This window comes from Cataglyphis hispanica, chromosome 10 (genome assembly GCF_021464435.1).
Source record: "Cataglyphis hispanica isolate Lineage 1 chromosome 10, ULB_Chis1_1.0, whole genome shotgun sequence".
NCBI lineage: Eukaryota > Metazoa > Arthropoda > Insecta > Hymenoptera > Formicidae > Cataglyphis > Cataglyphis hispanica.
In genome coordinates this window covers 7,337,956-7,354,329 of record NC_065963.1, presented here as the reverse complement: position 1 = coordinate 7,354,329, position 16,374 = coordinate 7,337,956, and the positions used below count along the sequence as shown (strand labels likewise).

General features: G+C 34.7%; 2 protein-coding genes across 2 annotated transcripts in view; one reads left to right on the top strand and one right to left on the bottom strand.

Moving 5' to 3' along the window:
- The first annotated feature begins 1,635 nt into the window (after nucleotides 1-1,635).
- On the top strand, nucleotides 1,636-12,369 carry LOC126852162 (uncharacterized). The gene is made up of 6 exons (XM_050596650.1): nucleotides 1,636-2,063; nucleotides 7,083-7,185; nucleotides 7,347-7,577; nucleotides 7,913-8,182; nucleotides 8,596-8,689; nucleotides 10,482-12,369. Exons 1-6 carry the CDS (start codon nucleotides 2,053-2,055, stop codon nucleotides 11,816-11,818), a joined length of 2,046 nt encoding a protein of 681 aa, XP_050452607.1. The 5' UTR covers nucleotides 1,636-2,052; the 3' UTR covers nucleotides 11,819-12,369.
- LOC126852155 (RB1-inducible coiled-coil protein 1) overlaps nucleotides 12,042-16,374 on the bottom strand; it is a 21,031-nt gene continuing 16,698 nt past the window's right edge. The window contains 1 exon segment of the mRNA XM_050596628.1: nucleotides 12,042-16,340. Within this exon segment, the coding sequence (XP_050452585.1) occupies nucleotides 16,212-16,340 (129 nt within the window). The 3' untranslated portion in view covers nucleotides 12,042-16,211.

The window sequence follows — 16,374 nt, the reverse complement described above, 5'->3', positions numbered from 1 at the left end:
GACAGTACAATCTTCAGTAATTAATCTTGAAAAGCTTACCGCAAGTGCAAATGTTTACATTTCTTAAGTTAATACATATATGTGAAATGTGTCTAATATTTTTTACATTTTTTACATCCTCTTTTATATCCTTTGATTTAATATTTGCTTATATTTATTAATCAGAATTGAATGTGTGAATAAGATAAGTATTATCATTAGCAAGCTTGTGATAGTCTTGTTAATTTTTGTCACAGTATAAAAAAATTATATGAAAAATTAAAGAGTAAGCTCAAGTATAGATGCTCAACATGCACCTGTGTGCACGTGGTAGGAAGTAAAGTTAAAGACTGTCTTACACGTGTCAAAATACGCTGTCAAATCGCACGTGCGAGCAAACTGCGGAAGTTGATTGTCGCGTACGATAAACTTCGTTCTATATGAGTAAAATATGGAAAATGGACATTATTATGTAAAGCATGCCGAAAATTTAATCAACAATACTAGACATGTTGCGGCGTTTTAAAAATATCTTTTTGCGATCTGGCGGTAAAACGAAGATTCTGAAAGCACAACTTGATACGATTATATTATTATGTAATTTACAGAAAATTATGAGAAAAAAAAATAATAAAAATTGCAGATGGCATATTTGCGCGATGTGTGTAGACAGAATATCGAAACAAATGTTTCTATCTTTCGAAAAGTTGCAACGACACATTCGCGACACAGAACATGTCTATCGTGTGTCCTCTTTCCGGGATCGCAACTTCACAATTCCGAGGACGCGTTTACCTCGACAGATATGTTTGCATCGTGGGTTCGAGTTCGATCGAAGCGTAACGGGCCGTTGTCTTGGATGCGGGTACCTGGGGTTGGTAGAGGCAAAGGGATAGAGAAGGTAGGAAATAGAAGGTTCCTGCGAGGAACACCCTCTTGCCAGCTGATTGTGAAGTAAGACCATCGCCACACGATTAATCAATTAACATGCAATTCTTTCATGATATCGATAATTTCGAATACCTATTAAAAAATAAGTATTATGTAATTTAGTTGATTTATTTAAACATGACATTTGCTGAACACGTAAAATAATTTTCCTCTATTTAACAACTCATAATAGTAATTATAAATCAGCTGATTGATTGTCACCGTTATATATATGTAAGCTATGTATAATAAATTAGAAATTCTATTAATATTTATCAATCTTTTCTCTAAAATAAATCTATCTGTATGTGTTACAATTTCTCTCAAATTTCTAAATCAAAAGTATTAAAAATAATAAATTTTTTTTAAAAAAGAGTAATCTCATTTTCAATGGTAATTTCGATATATCACGGAGGGAACGGTGGAATCTTGGAACCACGATGTTTGGCAGAAATCTCGTTGCCACAGGGAGGAACCTCCAGTGATCGATTCCTCCGTGGGTTCCGAGAGGGGTTGTTATCGTCGATTAGGCACCCTCGAAAGGGAAACAGCCGGCGATTGGTTAGCCACGACCACTCCCATAGGCGGTGCCTACCGACATATGGTGGCAACCAAGATATACTCGCGTTTTTCTGGGCACAATGTGCCTGGCGTCCAGCTAGTTTGCACCATGGTAGAGTTGCTTCACCAGTTCGCACAGAGACGCCGTGCCGCACGCATCGGCACGCATCTGTTCATTCTCAACCAAACGTCAAAATCAATCAACATTCCGCGAACGCCTACGAAAATCATTTGATTGATTCACTTCTCATTAAGAAAGTTTGAAAATCACAAGTATCCTGAGAAACGGCAGTATGAATCTACAAATTTTCCTACATTGGTCGACTGTCAACACGATAGATTCCGAAGAGCTGATTGTTTTCCATCGTAATCGAAATGTTCAAAGACTTTGATTCGTTCCATGGAACTGTGGTCTAGGTCGTAGTGAAGTGCAAAATTGGCTCGTGCTCCATCCGTGACCGGAAGTGGCGCATTTTCCGCGATTGTGATAAATCAGAGGAACGTCCATAGTGATCGCGAATCGTTTATCGTGTGACTTGACTGTCAAAGCACCGAGACATCAATTACGAAATAGCATCGACTATGGTAGTTTTGTAAGTATTCGTGATTAAATCTCGTAGATCGAACATCCATTTTTATTAATCTAACAAAAAGTAACAATATATGTATTTTCATCAATTCATATTTGTTCTGCAACTGTAATAAAATTACAGTTACAATTGTAAAATATATACTATGGTTTAACAAACTTTTCCATTTTTAATTAAAATTAGTTCATTAATTTTAAATTTTAAGACATCAAATTTTCCGAAGCTAATTTGATAAAGAATTAATAATTTTTGTGTTTGACATCATTTTTTTTCCTTCGGACAAAAAGAGAAAAAAGAGACAGAGAGAAAAGAGAGGAAGAGAGAGAGAGAGAGAGAGAGAGAGAGAGAGAGAGACGCAGCTAGTATCTAATCAATGAGTATTTTGCGGGTCTCCCATTGGTACGTGGGCGTATCACGAGACTTGATTGGAGGCAAGGTGTTCTACAAATCCCTCGTTTACACATGCGCGTTTTATCAAATAATGTACGAGTGCGCAGAAGTTGCGCTTCTTCGATACTTATCATCCTACTTTTTCTCACTTTGAATAACTCGTATTCTCGAAAAATACAACATTAATTAAACAATAAAGATTCTTCAAAATATTTTCAGAATAATGGTTAAAAAGACGATGTAATAAAATTATGAGAACATAAGAAACTATTTCCAGGAGCAAGTAAAATATTCTCATTCGAATAAATTGTCTAGGATAGACTTTCGATTCTTTACGCGCTTATTCTATTAGTCAAGGTAAAAATAGTCAAGGATTTTTTGAATCGGACAGAAGACAGCCGTCTTTCGTGAAAACTCGATTAAGATTGTATTGCCGCCTCGCCATTGATCACAGGCCAACACCTCAAAGACAGATTAAACGAATGTAAAACGCGATCCCCTTTTATCTCGAATCTAAGAACGTTCTCTTCCTGTCCGCTGCTTCGAAAGACCCTTTGAACCCGCGGTCCCCTTCGCGGAGCTCCTTTTCCCTTCTTGTGAATCCTTTTATATTCGGCGGCAGCCGAATGGAAGCTGACAATTTACTCGCGGTATTAATTCAACGATATTAGTTAGAAGGGCACAATTTCGAATGTCAGATTTCACGCGAAGTTTGTATTATGTACTTTGGAAAGAATCTCATGATTTATTACAGCTATATCAACAAAAAGTATATAATTAATTGGTATCGAATTTAAAAATCAAAATCTTATTTCGATAAATTTTTAACGCATCATATGTATATACTCTAGAATTTCCGAGCTTATTATTACGAATTCATCAACATGTATCGTAAGGTGCGATACTCTAATTGCGAACCAATACCTTACGATCATAAGACCCACGTGCTTCCCTAAATTTGGCGCGTCAAACTGCGGCAATGAATCCACTCGCGTCCTTCTCTCTTTTATCGGCCATTCGTTCTCTCTCAGGATCAGCATGGTCCGCTTTCGGAGCGATGCACAAGAATCGGCAAAAAGTCGGATTTACAAAAATCCAGCTCGACCGGTTTTCTTTCGTTCTATCGCGTTTCATTGAGCTGCGACTCGTTTTATCAAGCTTTTTCCACTATCTCGCAACTGTTTCATTCTGCTATTCAAGATCATGCGTAGAGACTTTACGTTAATAAATAGATAGTGGCCAGGATTCATATAGTATAAATAAAATGATTGAACGTAAATGGCGTATAACTAGTTTCATCAATCTGATTGATTAATTTTCGAAATAATCTAAAAGATTGTCAAAAATATATTTCTTTAAATTACATACATATTTTTATTTTTGTAATTTTTTAAAAAAAATTTTAAACTTTTTGAAAGAGTCTTAGTGGTGAGCTAAATAATTATTTAAACATTGCATGTTATTAAAGATCCATTTAAATTTAATAAGTGTTCAAGCATTATCGTTATAAATAACTGCTGTTCTTATTCTTGTATAAATTGGGGTAAAAAGTATATTTTTTAATTTTTAATTTTAACCACAAGTTATTTTATGCACAATTAAGATATATTAATTACGAAATATAATAACGAATAAAACGTAAGTATACGTAAAGTTACGAAGCGGACGACACAAGGATCGGCGTGATATTTCCGGATAACGACAAGAGCAATAACTCGAATTAAAAGAACGGTGAATTAACTTGTTTAGAAACGCAAGATTAACTCGCAAGCTAATCTTGCGGAAAGATCCAAACGCAAGGAAACAGAAACGGACAGTAAGAAGGAAAGGAAGAAGAGAACTGGACAAAAAATGAGAGAGAAATCAAGGAGAGAGAGGAGAAACGAGATGAGAGAGGTAAAGAAAGAAAGAGAACTGGACAAAGACAGACCGAGAAATTTCTTCCTTTTCAGTATGCCCTTCGTGATATTTTAGTGGCCTTGTCGTGACGCGTATCTACTTTAATATCTGAAATTCTCAACGCACCCATACCATCGAGAAAGAGCGACAGAGACATTTTTTCTTTCCTCATCTCTCTCTCTCTCTCTCATCTCTTTTTATCTTTTTCTCTTAGGGATCACGGTACTCGAGGATGCACGCGTATGTTCACGCGCGTGTGCGTACGTCTTCGACTCCGGACAATCTCGGCGCACCATCGTCCGCCGATGTATCATCTTACTTGGAGCTAAAGGCGATGACTTTATCACCGATCCGGGCAATCATTCACCTAAGCTCGCTCTTTTCTCCGTTAGCACTGTCCTCGTCCTCCCTCGTGCCCCTTAGCTCAATTCTACCCCGCCGTTCCGAAGGCAAAAGAGAAAGAGAGAGAAAGAGAGAGAAAGAGAGAGAAAGAGGCGTTGATGTAATGTATAATAAACGCGCCTTGCGTATTTGCCTTTCCTTGCTATGCATAACGAATCGTCGATAAAGGATGTTAGAATTATTGCACGATATAGGATATAGAATAACAAAAAGCAGCCGCTTTTTTTTTAAGCAAGATATCAATATCATCGATATTAATATCGTGATTTGAATTAATATGTATGCGATTGCCACTGTAGAAGATAATTTTTTTATAACAATGAATTAAAACTGAGAAACTTTCCTTTTCGAATTTATTTAGAAACTTTCGGCATGCTCAATATATATATATATATATATATATATATATATATATATATATATATAAACATTGACATTTGTAATAGAATTTGTAATATATTTAATATTAACAGATTATATAAATAAGAAAGTTAATATTAAATATATGTAAAAATAATATAATTTTTATGATACCATAAGTAGAACAAGTAAAATCACCATTAAAATCTAAGCGCAATATTTCAGACAATAATAAAATATGGAAACGACATATCGTATGTTGAGTCGGAAAACATATTAATAAACATGCTTTACGCGATTAGCGGCGGCTGTAATTGGAACCGCGGATCCTCAGTTCTCATCGTGTCAACGTGAAAAAGATTCACGAGGTGGCCTGCGTCGTTGAAGACAGGACCTCCGGGCGATGAAGCGTCCCCGAGTAGGTGTTCCAGGATTATTAACGTCCAAGCGCGACTTGATAAAACCGACGGAAACGATGTATGCATGTATCCCATAGAAAAATGCCGCGGAAACCAATCCGTAATGTCCCGTAAATTTCCAACAAACATACACGACAATTAAATTAAGTCCGCTTGCAAATTTGCGCACTGACATATCTAAAAACTCGGATCCGCAATATTTAAATTAACGAAAAATTCGAGGAAATTACACTCACTGTGTGTGTGCCAATCTCTCATTTGCTACTCGATGTAATATGGGTTGTGATTAAATTATTCTGTAGTTTTTAATATTTTAAATCCCACTAAATACATAATTTTTGCGAAAAAACAAGCTATTTCATCAGTATTACTTACATTCAAACTACTTACGATAATCAATATTTATACCTCATTAATTATGCATATTGCTTTGTACAATTTCATGAATTTTTTTCAACGATTTTTTTTTAATTTATTTGATATATTTGATCTATTTTTATGAAATACTGTCATATTTAATTTTTCGACGAGAAAAATCTCGCATATGCCATCATAGATCATAAGCGCAGACTTTAATGCCAAGAAGGAAAAGATAGAAACTGATTTACGAGATGACGTGAAAAAATATTCTAATTATAAGAGAATTTATAGTTTATTTATTTTCGCACCGTTTGCAAGATTCAAATAATAAAAGTTGGTAACAAATTTGATGTGTATTAATTGTTATCAATATACACGATGAAATGGGAGAATTGATCTAGTACCGATGCTTTTTCAAACTTCTATTTGTGAATTTTTGCAAGAATCAAAGTCAAATCTTCGTAAAAAATTGATATCAAAACCATGGCGGTTTGCTCAAATAAAAATGAAATTAAAAAACGTATTTGTAAATAAAGAAGACAACTCTGTCATAATTCACTATCATTATTGATTAGAATGTATGAGCTTGATCAAAAACAATATTTTCAATATTTCACTTAACGTATTGGATGCGATATAATTGAAAAAAAAAAAAAATATATATATATATATTGCCATTAAACGTTCAATTACTGGAAAAGATAGATGTACGGTCGCTGGCACAAATGCGAGTTGACAGATTTCAAAAATAATTTTATACCGAAAATCGATCTTTTCGATTCGATTGTAATATACGAATATAAGAGTTCCGGAAAGACGTTTCGTGTCTCCATACTATCCACGAACCACAAGTTTCGCACGAGATACGGCTAGGTACATACTATAAATCGAGATTGTATCTCGCAGTTGCCGGGCATAATCGCAATTGCGTACTGTTATAAATTAATTCTTGGATTAGACTTTAAAAAACAATTTAATCCCAAGAAATAAAAAAAAAAATAAAAAACTGTAGAACTTCAAGATCGATTGCAACAGTAATTTACATTTGCAATTTACACTCGCAAGATATAAATATCATTTTTCTAAAGTGTGATTCGAAATGATATAAAAAAAAGTTTAAAAGTTAAAGAAATAGAAAATTACGAAACATTATACAGTGGCTTCAAGATATAAATTAATTTTGTTTTTGTAGAAGTCGCGTGGGATCGCCGACGATGTCAGCGACTGTCGCCGGCAACCAGCAACAGCAACATCCTCATCAAGAATGGGACATAAACGATTCGAATGTACCGAGGGTAAATTTTTTTCCAATGTTTCCAATGTGCTATTCATCATCGGAACGAATCGTATCGCGCGAAATATTAATTTTTTTAAGGCAAACTCGCTCGGATCGAAAAAATCAATTGAAAACTTTATCGAGATCGAGTGGCATTTTTACAATGAAATTTTATGTCAGGTAGTGGAATACGATCCTTGGTGTGAATGGGCGGATGGACACGTGAGGAGAGTCTACGGACCGGATTGCGAGGAAGCGAGAAGACACGCCTCTGGTTGGGCGATGAGGAACACCAATAATCATAATGTGAGCATTCTTAAGAAGAGTTGTCTAGGCGTTCTGGTGTGCTCTCAGGAGTGCATATTACCCGGCGGTGGAAGAGTTCACCTCCGACCGGCGATTTGCGATAAGGTAAACGAACGGAGCGATAAATTTAAATCCCGATCCGATAATAAATATAAAATGTGTCGCTGCGGTTGTTACACGTGTTTGCGCATCGATATTTTATTTTATTTCGCGATAAAAAATTTCGCTTATTCGCGAGCGTATCGGAACTCATTATGTTTACAGATATATGAGATAATAGACTAAACTGTACTTAAAATAAATCAATTTCATTTATGCAGCCTAATTATTATATATTATAAATATTTTGTGTAATTAAAGAATTAAGAGTCAAATCAATATGATAACAAAATAAAATATCAAATTCGATATCCTCGCAATTTACTTTGATTTTTCCGCAGGCGAGAAAGAAACAACAGGGCAAACCATGCCCTAATAGACAGTGCGCCGGTCGGTTAGAGATACTATCGTGTCGTGGACATTGCGGTTATCCCGTAACGCATTTTTGGCGGCACACGGAGCACGCGATCTTTTTTCAAGCCAAAGGCCAGCACGACCATCCGCGACCGGAAGCCAAATCCACATCTGAAGCAAGAAGAAGCGTGGGTGCCGGCAGAAGGGTCAGAGGATTAGCAGTTCTTTTGGCGAGAGAAGCCGCCCTAGGCTCCAAGGTAATTCGCTATTTCGTGCATTTGATCGTAAAATTAATTCGAAAAATTTGCCATTTTTTTTTTTTTTTATCTAAATTCCGAATAAAATCTCGCAGACGGCAATATATATATATATATATATATATATATTTTTTTTTTTTTCAATTATCGGACGGTAAAATAATCATTCCAATTTTGGCTGTCATTTAAATTGCAATGCAATCATATATACAAATGACAAATTAGCTAAAAATGATGTAATTACAAATAAAAAAAGTGACTCACCACAACAAAGAGACTCCGTTCGGATTCTGCAATCTCCAGATAAATTGCTCAAGGATGCACCTGCCTGCAATCGATAAAAAGGAAAAATTATAATAAAAAAGAGGGAATTATATTACATTAATTATATGCATGCATGTGTTTTATTACAGTTAATGTCACTGAGAGGAACTAAAAGGTCGAACACGGACACACTCGAGCAGCCGTCGAGAACAACGCAGCCGCCACCGTTAATCTCTGACAAAGGTTACTACTTTAATGTTTTATTAATCAAAACATAGAATATGTATATTACATAATCATTACATAGTCATTAACTAAAATGTGCAAATATTATATTTCTATAGAAAGCGGGAAAAGCAACATCTATCGACAAACAGATTTCAAAAAAGTAATAACGAGCATTCTCGCGAGATTATGCTGGCCATTATTGACACTAAAAATATATTTAAAAAGAGCATATATATATATGCTTTAACTTTTATAAAAAGACTACAGAATATATAATCAATTTCGAACGTTAACGAAAATTACAGGAAAAAGATTATAATTTATCTGTATATTTTTAATAATTATTTCAATATTATAATAATTTAGTTTATAATATAATTTATATAAAAATGAAAATTCATTCATTAATATTAATTAAGTTATATGAACCTGCGATTTCTGGTCTCATCATATTGTAAAGTTTAATTCATCTTTCTTTCTCAATTATTTATAACTTTGTAAATGTTCGTCTTTTGTTGGAAAGTTTCTATTATCGAAAAGTTAACCTAAATTTGTCCGAGAATCTATGTCATTAAAATGAAGATAGTGAGTCATATTATACATATTATACAGCATATTATACATGTGAAACTTTAAATTTGAACTTAATTTCTATTAAATCTCGTAAGTAAATGATCCAAATTACCAAACATAGTCGTTTTCTCGATGATTCCATTTCAACAGCAGACTGACATTTCACGTTGAAGATGCATATCTATTTCGTATAGATGTAAATATTAACCAAAATTAATCGACATTTAATTCGCGACGCTTTCTCATTACATGGCCGATGGCAAAATGCGAATAGGAAACTCGGAAACTCGAAAGTTCGGTGCTCACGTCGCTAAGCAAACGGCGATTCTTACGAAAACCAATACATATAATTGAAAAATTATTAGAACACATTCAACATATTTCATTGTCAAATGGAATTTTTCATTATTTGTTGCAAATCACCACTTGTCTTACTTTAAATCTGAGAAGAATTATGAAGATAAACCGTACCGCGACCACTTTCTACCGTTAATGAATATCTCAAGCGCGCGAAAGCACCGTTAAATATCCTGCGCAAACGTCACGCGCAAGTCATCAGTGAAGGTGCGTTCGAAAATCCTACTCGTTGGGTAAAGTAGCGTTTAATCGACCAATCAGAAGGAAGAAATCTTTTCTTCTCGTGACCTGATTGGTCAATTAAAGACTAGGAATAGGATTTCAAACGCACTTTTAATCACAGCTTGCGATTGGCTAGCTTCAAATCCTTGTAGTTCCCAAATTATTTGCGCAAAATATATGAAACGAAAATCACGATCTTTTTTTACTCGACTCTTCGAAAACTTTCTCGCTATAACATTTTGATCCGCATTAAATTTACATTAAATTTTGGGATCCCGTATATGTATGATGCGTTAAATTTTCAGACTTTGAGTATAATAACAATACTTTTATTAGAAACGAGAAATGAATTATTCTTTTATCAATAACAAATAATTATTTATAATTACTTCTTATTTTCTTAACAATTCTTATAAATAAAAAATTATCTATATCCTAAATTTTTTTATTATAATTATAATAATAAAAATTTATTTATTTTAATTCTCAAACAATATATATATCCATCCAATCATTATTATTATTATTATTATCTTATTAATTTATAAAACAATTTGTCTAAATTTATCTTTATAAATATCAAATTATCTATATTCTATTATATAAGAAATGTATAATAAAAAATATATAAATCATTCTTTCGATACTGTTGTAGGATATTCATGCTCCTGTCCACCCTTCGAGTGTATATGTTCGCTACAAACTACCATACCATCCTACCCGCAGTCTCATCATCAAACAACGGTATATCCCCAACAGTTGTCCTCCACAGACGGATCCTACTGGATGCAGAACGCTCCGCCACAGGAGGACACTGTTGGCTACTGTCTACCGAATCAGGTTCCTCAGGAGGCTTACAACGATTTTCCACGCGATCCCTTTACAGGGGATCTCTTTCAACCAGAGGAAATCTTTCAATTGGATCAACCATTAAGACCGGATTTTTCTGCAAATTCCCAGGAAATGGCTCGTTCACCACCAACTCTGCTCGATCTTGGCAGCGGTACCATCAAATATGAAGTAAAGCAGCACGATCAAACTTACTGGAATCAGTTTCTTAGCGAAGATTCCAGCAGCAGTCATTTGAGCCTGTCCCAGGATGAAAGGTTTCACTTTCCCGGCTTCGAACCTGAGAAAGTTTCCAATGGATTTCCTTCTAGAAAAACAATGCATCATTATGTTTTGCAAGAAAAGAATCAAAATCAATCTATAAATGATGCTCTGAATTATCAGAGCTATTCTAGATCGCAAAGTCAAAAGAACTTCATCGAAGGAAGCACGAAGGATGAGCACGAACAGTCTTATTGGTCTCAGAATCAACAAGACAACAGATTACATTTGGAAGGCTTTGAAGTCAAGGAGGAGGACCTATTGGTCTCACGCAGAGAGATTGAATGTTACAAGAACAGTTGTCAATCTCCGATTATAGGCAGAACGGAATATAATCTCTACCAGAGGCCGAAGAGCGAGAATCAACACGATACAGCGCGACGTAATTGCAGCTCCGAACAAGACAAGCCGTATACTATTGATGAATATCATCATATGTTCGAGCAAGACAGCAAGAACCAATCGCACAATCGCGTCATTCATCAGAATTCGTCCAGGCTAAACTTGGATGACAGACTTCAAAGTAGTTATGATAATCAGGAGACTCCAGAAATCGCAGAGAGGCTATTCCATAACTCCGGCGTGACGGAAACGTCCGTCCTCCGTTCTCAAAACAGTCCGGAGACTTTCTTTTATCCCAATAACGACCGTTGCCATTATACTTGCGAGGTCGTCGAGCGGATGCCACAGATGACGAGTGCCGGACCAACTCATGGAACCGTCAACAATTACGGCGATCAGATTGCCGCTGATCTAGATCTGCCACCTTTCGTAGATTACACACTAGTCGGGATGCTGTGCAGTTCCACAGATGAGGACACGTCGAGTCTGCTACCTTCGGGATGTCCTCAAGACTCGCATAGCTACATTCCTCATCATTAGAATACAGTCCGCCGCCATTATTCAATATATTATACATATTTGTATTGTACAAATAAATATATAACATAGTGTTGCCAGTCTTTCTCTCTTAGAGATGGTAGATTCGGTCATTTGCTTCTTGTAATCAATCAATATTTGAAAATATTTCCTAAAAATTATCTTTGATTAGTCTAAATGCAAATTTCGAGGATTTTAGAGAGATCAAAAAGCAAAATCGACGCAATTTAAAAAAAAGGTCACATGTTTATTTGCAACTGATTTATTCGCAACAGATACTCTCACGATCACATTGTTATGTGTATGTATTATGCAATATTATTTTGCTATTATATACCTATGTGTTACACTTTCTTCATTACACATGCGCAATATCTTTTTTATTTTTACGAGAGTGTTATCATGAAAATGAACAAAACATATGCTAACGGAACAAAAGCTTGTCCGCACAATTATAGATTTGCCAGGACGAGAATGTTAAATAATGCATCGTTGAAAAAGTGCTATCGAGGAAAAGAGAGAGGAAGGAAAAATATGAATAAAAGAGAGAGAAAGAGGAAAAGTGCATATGTTGAGGGGAATTTAACGATTCTCTTCAATATCGAGATTCGAAATGCGAACGACAGGAGAGTTCTGCCGTCGCGTCTAAACTTGCAATAAAGCAGCCGAATTAGAATTAGAATTTATAGAGAAACAATCGCCTGCAAATATTATTTACACACACGCGCACTTTTTCTCTTTCTCTCTCTTTCTCACGCACGCATGCACGCCCATACAGACGCGATCAACACACAACTTAATTTAATTCAATTTTAAAACATCTAACTTACAATTTTAATTATTAAAAAACTCTTAGCCAAATCAAAGATCTTCTACTGCTCTATATTTAGGCATATAAGAAAAGCAAATCTCGCTAAAAGTTGGAATCGTTATAAATATAAAAGCGATGTCTTCGTTATCTGATACGTTTTTTTTTGTTTTTTTTTTTCGAATGTTGAATCTTGATAATATAATATATATGTGATGTTTCTTTTACTTTAAAAATCTTTCTCTTTGGACACTCGATTATTCTTTTCTTTTTTTATAAGTCAATCAATATTATGCCATTCAATATTGATTGCGTAAGTACAAATTTCAAATATCCAATGAAGCAAAATCGATTGCTCTTTAATCAAGCATACAAACATTTCAATAAATAATGATACACTTATATGATACACTGACGCACTGCTTTGATATTTGGATTTTTAATTTAATGAAAGCAAAATAAGATTATAATATATAAAGATTATATTATTAAAAGCGAGTGATAACTTAGCAAAGCTGATGCAATCGTGCACAATATCACATTTTCTTCACTTTCATTTTGAAAAAATACTTCGTGACAAACTATGTACGTCGTTGGAGTATCTTTTAAAGACAAGAAAAAGTTAATCGAATGTCTTTTAAAGCACTGCCACACTTTGTCTTGTATTTCATAGAGTGCAAAAAAGTTGCATCAAAGTTGCACACAAAAGAATTTGAGATTCTCAGCGAAAACAAAATGATATGAGTCGAATGAGAGTCTGTTGATGTTAAATGTTTTTCGCCACTCTTCGAGCTGCAAGTCGAGTATAAATAAAAATCACGATATCGTACGCACGGACACTTATATATGTATGTTTAAATGTTTATAACAACAGAACATCTTTTCCATTCAGAGTGACGAATATCCTTTTAAATAATTTTATTTTTCGTCAATCTCTCAAATGTGATTAGCTCAATCTTAACTGATTTATCGCGATGTAGCTATTTAAAAATATGATAAAATCGCATATATACGTACGTGCAAACACGATCTGCTTTTTTCCTCCGTTTTAGTTTTTATATCAAGAAAAATAGTTATTAATTTCCAAATTTATCGCAATAAATCATTAATTTTCGCTTGTTTTCAATGCATCTATGATACTGTAAATTTATTAATATATTTACAAAAAAAGGGAACTCTCACTCTCTCTACATACTGAGAGTAAAAAATGTTCAACCAAAAAATTTTCAGTTCAAAGCAACATAACATTTGAGCTTTGTGTGTCTGGGAGAGTTTCAGTGCATCAAGTTTTTTTGCCACTATCAAATTTACATACAAGTTTGGTATAATAGGAATCGTATCTAAACTAACGCAGAAATCACATACGCAGATCAATTGTACGACAATTCAAATTTTAATAATTTTTCATCATCGTGTGGCAGTAAAACGTGTTACTATTGTCATTATATTTTTTTACACGACACTGGTATTACTTCGATGTACAAGACTTCATACTCCTCCGTATGCGATTTCGGGCGACAAATAATGATAGCGAAGAGAGAAATTATGTTTTTGAAAAAAGGAGGAAGTTATTTATCCATCCATCTTTTCGGTATTAAAACTCCATTGTCTTGCGCACGTATGTGCGAAGTACGCGTGCAAACTGAAGGCGAAAGAATAATATTATTAGCTACTATTTTGTGTGTGCTGTATTCGCTAAAAGCGAACATATCCTTTCCTCGAGAGAAACTCGAGAGAGATAACTTAATATCCTATCGAACAGTTTATCTTACGTATCAGCATATTTTACAAATCACCTGCAAATTGGACGCTCCAAATTTGAAATCATCGCGAACAAACAATAATCGTCGCTCTTTGAAGATGGCCGAGGAATTAGTTTTGCATTCCTTTTTATAAAAAGAAAAAGAATATCATTTATATATTTATATATCCTCTTTTGGTTACGTAGAACGAATCGTTGTTCGACACCGTGAGGAATTATTTAATTTAATTAAGTAGAAGTATGCATGTGAGTGTGTGTGTGATTAAGTAGAAGTGAGAACATGAAGCTAATAATCACAGCTATTGTACTGTACTATGAGTGTTTACGCATCACGAGAAACGAGATAGTAGTTAACAATGTTTAATGATACAAAAAAATACAACTAAAGGAGCTTTTACGAGCAATCCTCCGCAAGCGACTCTTCATGTAAAAGCGGTGAGTATACTCGCATGGACACCGGTCAAACAGTAGAAAAAAGATATATACATATACGTGTATGTGTACAGTTTTAAAATTTGTCCTACGTGAATGCCTCTCTTTCGGATTTGACTCTCCAATGGGCATTGCTTAAACTAACGTTTTCTTATAAAATAAGTAAATTGGGAACGATACTGTGCAGCCTTTGTTTATTTCAATAGAAACATTGGCTTATGTTTACGTATCTCTCAAACTCGTTGATATTTACTAAGAGACTACGAAAGTGAGTAACGAGAGAAGAGGGAGAAATATGAAAGTGAGTATATCTGAAAATATATGAAAAGTGAAAGGACGATTCTCATACGACAAAAACTATGCAAGACATTGTTAAAAGAATCGTCGGAAATAATGTCGCGTAGCACAATCTTTTCGTATAAATATTCTAACATATTAGATATAGTTGCGAAATTGCACAACACAGTTGTATTGCAAGATACAATTTTCATCTTATAAAATTTTAGCCCCACTTTAGGACCTGTGAGATATTCGATATTGCACGTTTCGTACAATGGTGTGTTTATATATTTATTATATGTGTAATATTTATAAATAATTTTACACATATAATACACACACACACACACGTCCATACATATGTATATATTATTTACCTAATGCGATTATACATGTATTTATAATACATAAATCGCATATTCTCCTACAACGGTTTTGTAAAACTTACAATTACGTTTTTTCGTTTCGTATAGTGCAAAGATAATGATTGGAATGCGGAAAGAGAAAACTGAACGTTGTCTGAGGGACTGGTTTTCGTCTTCCCGCATTGTACATCTAATATTGAAGTTAATATCTCTCTCTCTCTCTCTCTCTCTCTCTCTCTCTCTCTCGCTCTCTCTCTCTTTCTCTTTCTGTATTTCATTCTATTGGTCTTCCTATCAAATTATTGAAAAAGAGAATCGTCAACGGCATTCACATCCCTTTGTTTTCTCATTTATAGAAAAAGAAAAGTCAAAGAATGCAACTATCGTTACGCTTCACAGCTAGCCACAGCATTCGGCAAATATGTTTCACTCGTTTAAAAATTACTTATATCACAATAAAAAACGCCGGCGCATCCTTCCATCTCATTTCATGTTTATCCAACTTGCACATACCTCTTTCATTGTGGATCATCACCCTAATGTTTTTCGATATCAAGGATGCGTCTAGAGGCTCTGGCAGGTTTTAACCGAGGTTTCTGGATGGTTGCAGAGACATAAGTTCTGGATTTGCATTCTGGGTAACTTGGTCTTGTAACAAACGCGACCTGCCGAAGCAAATCCTCGATCACAGCGCTTGTACTAGGCAAGAATCAAAGGATTCTCGACATTTAGTCTGAAATTACGGGAAAATTACGGTAGTTGACTCTTCGACATTGAACCCGATGAACCTGTTTCATCTGCCAATACGCGTACATCTCGAGGTTTAGCGCGCACTCTGTAAAATTTTGTGCCACGGGGGACATGGTACCGATTTTCATGCTGAAAATAAAGCAAGATAATGTTTTATTTCTTA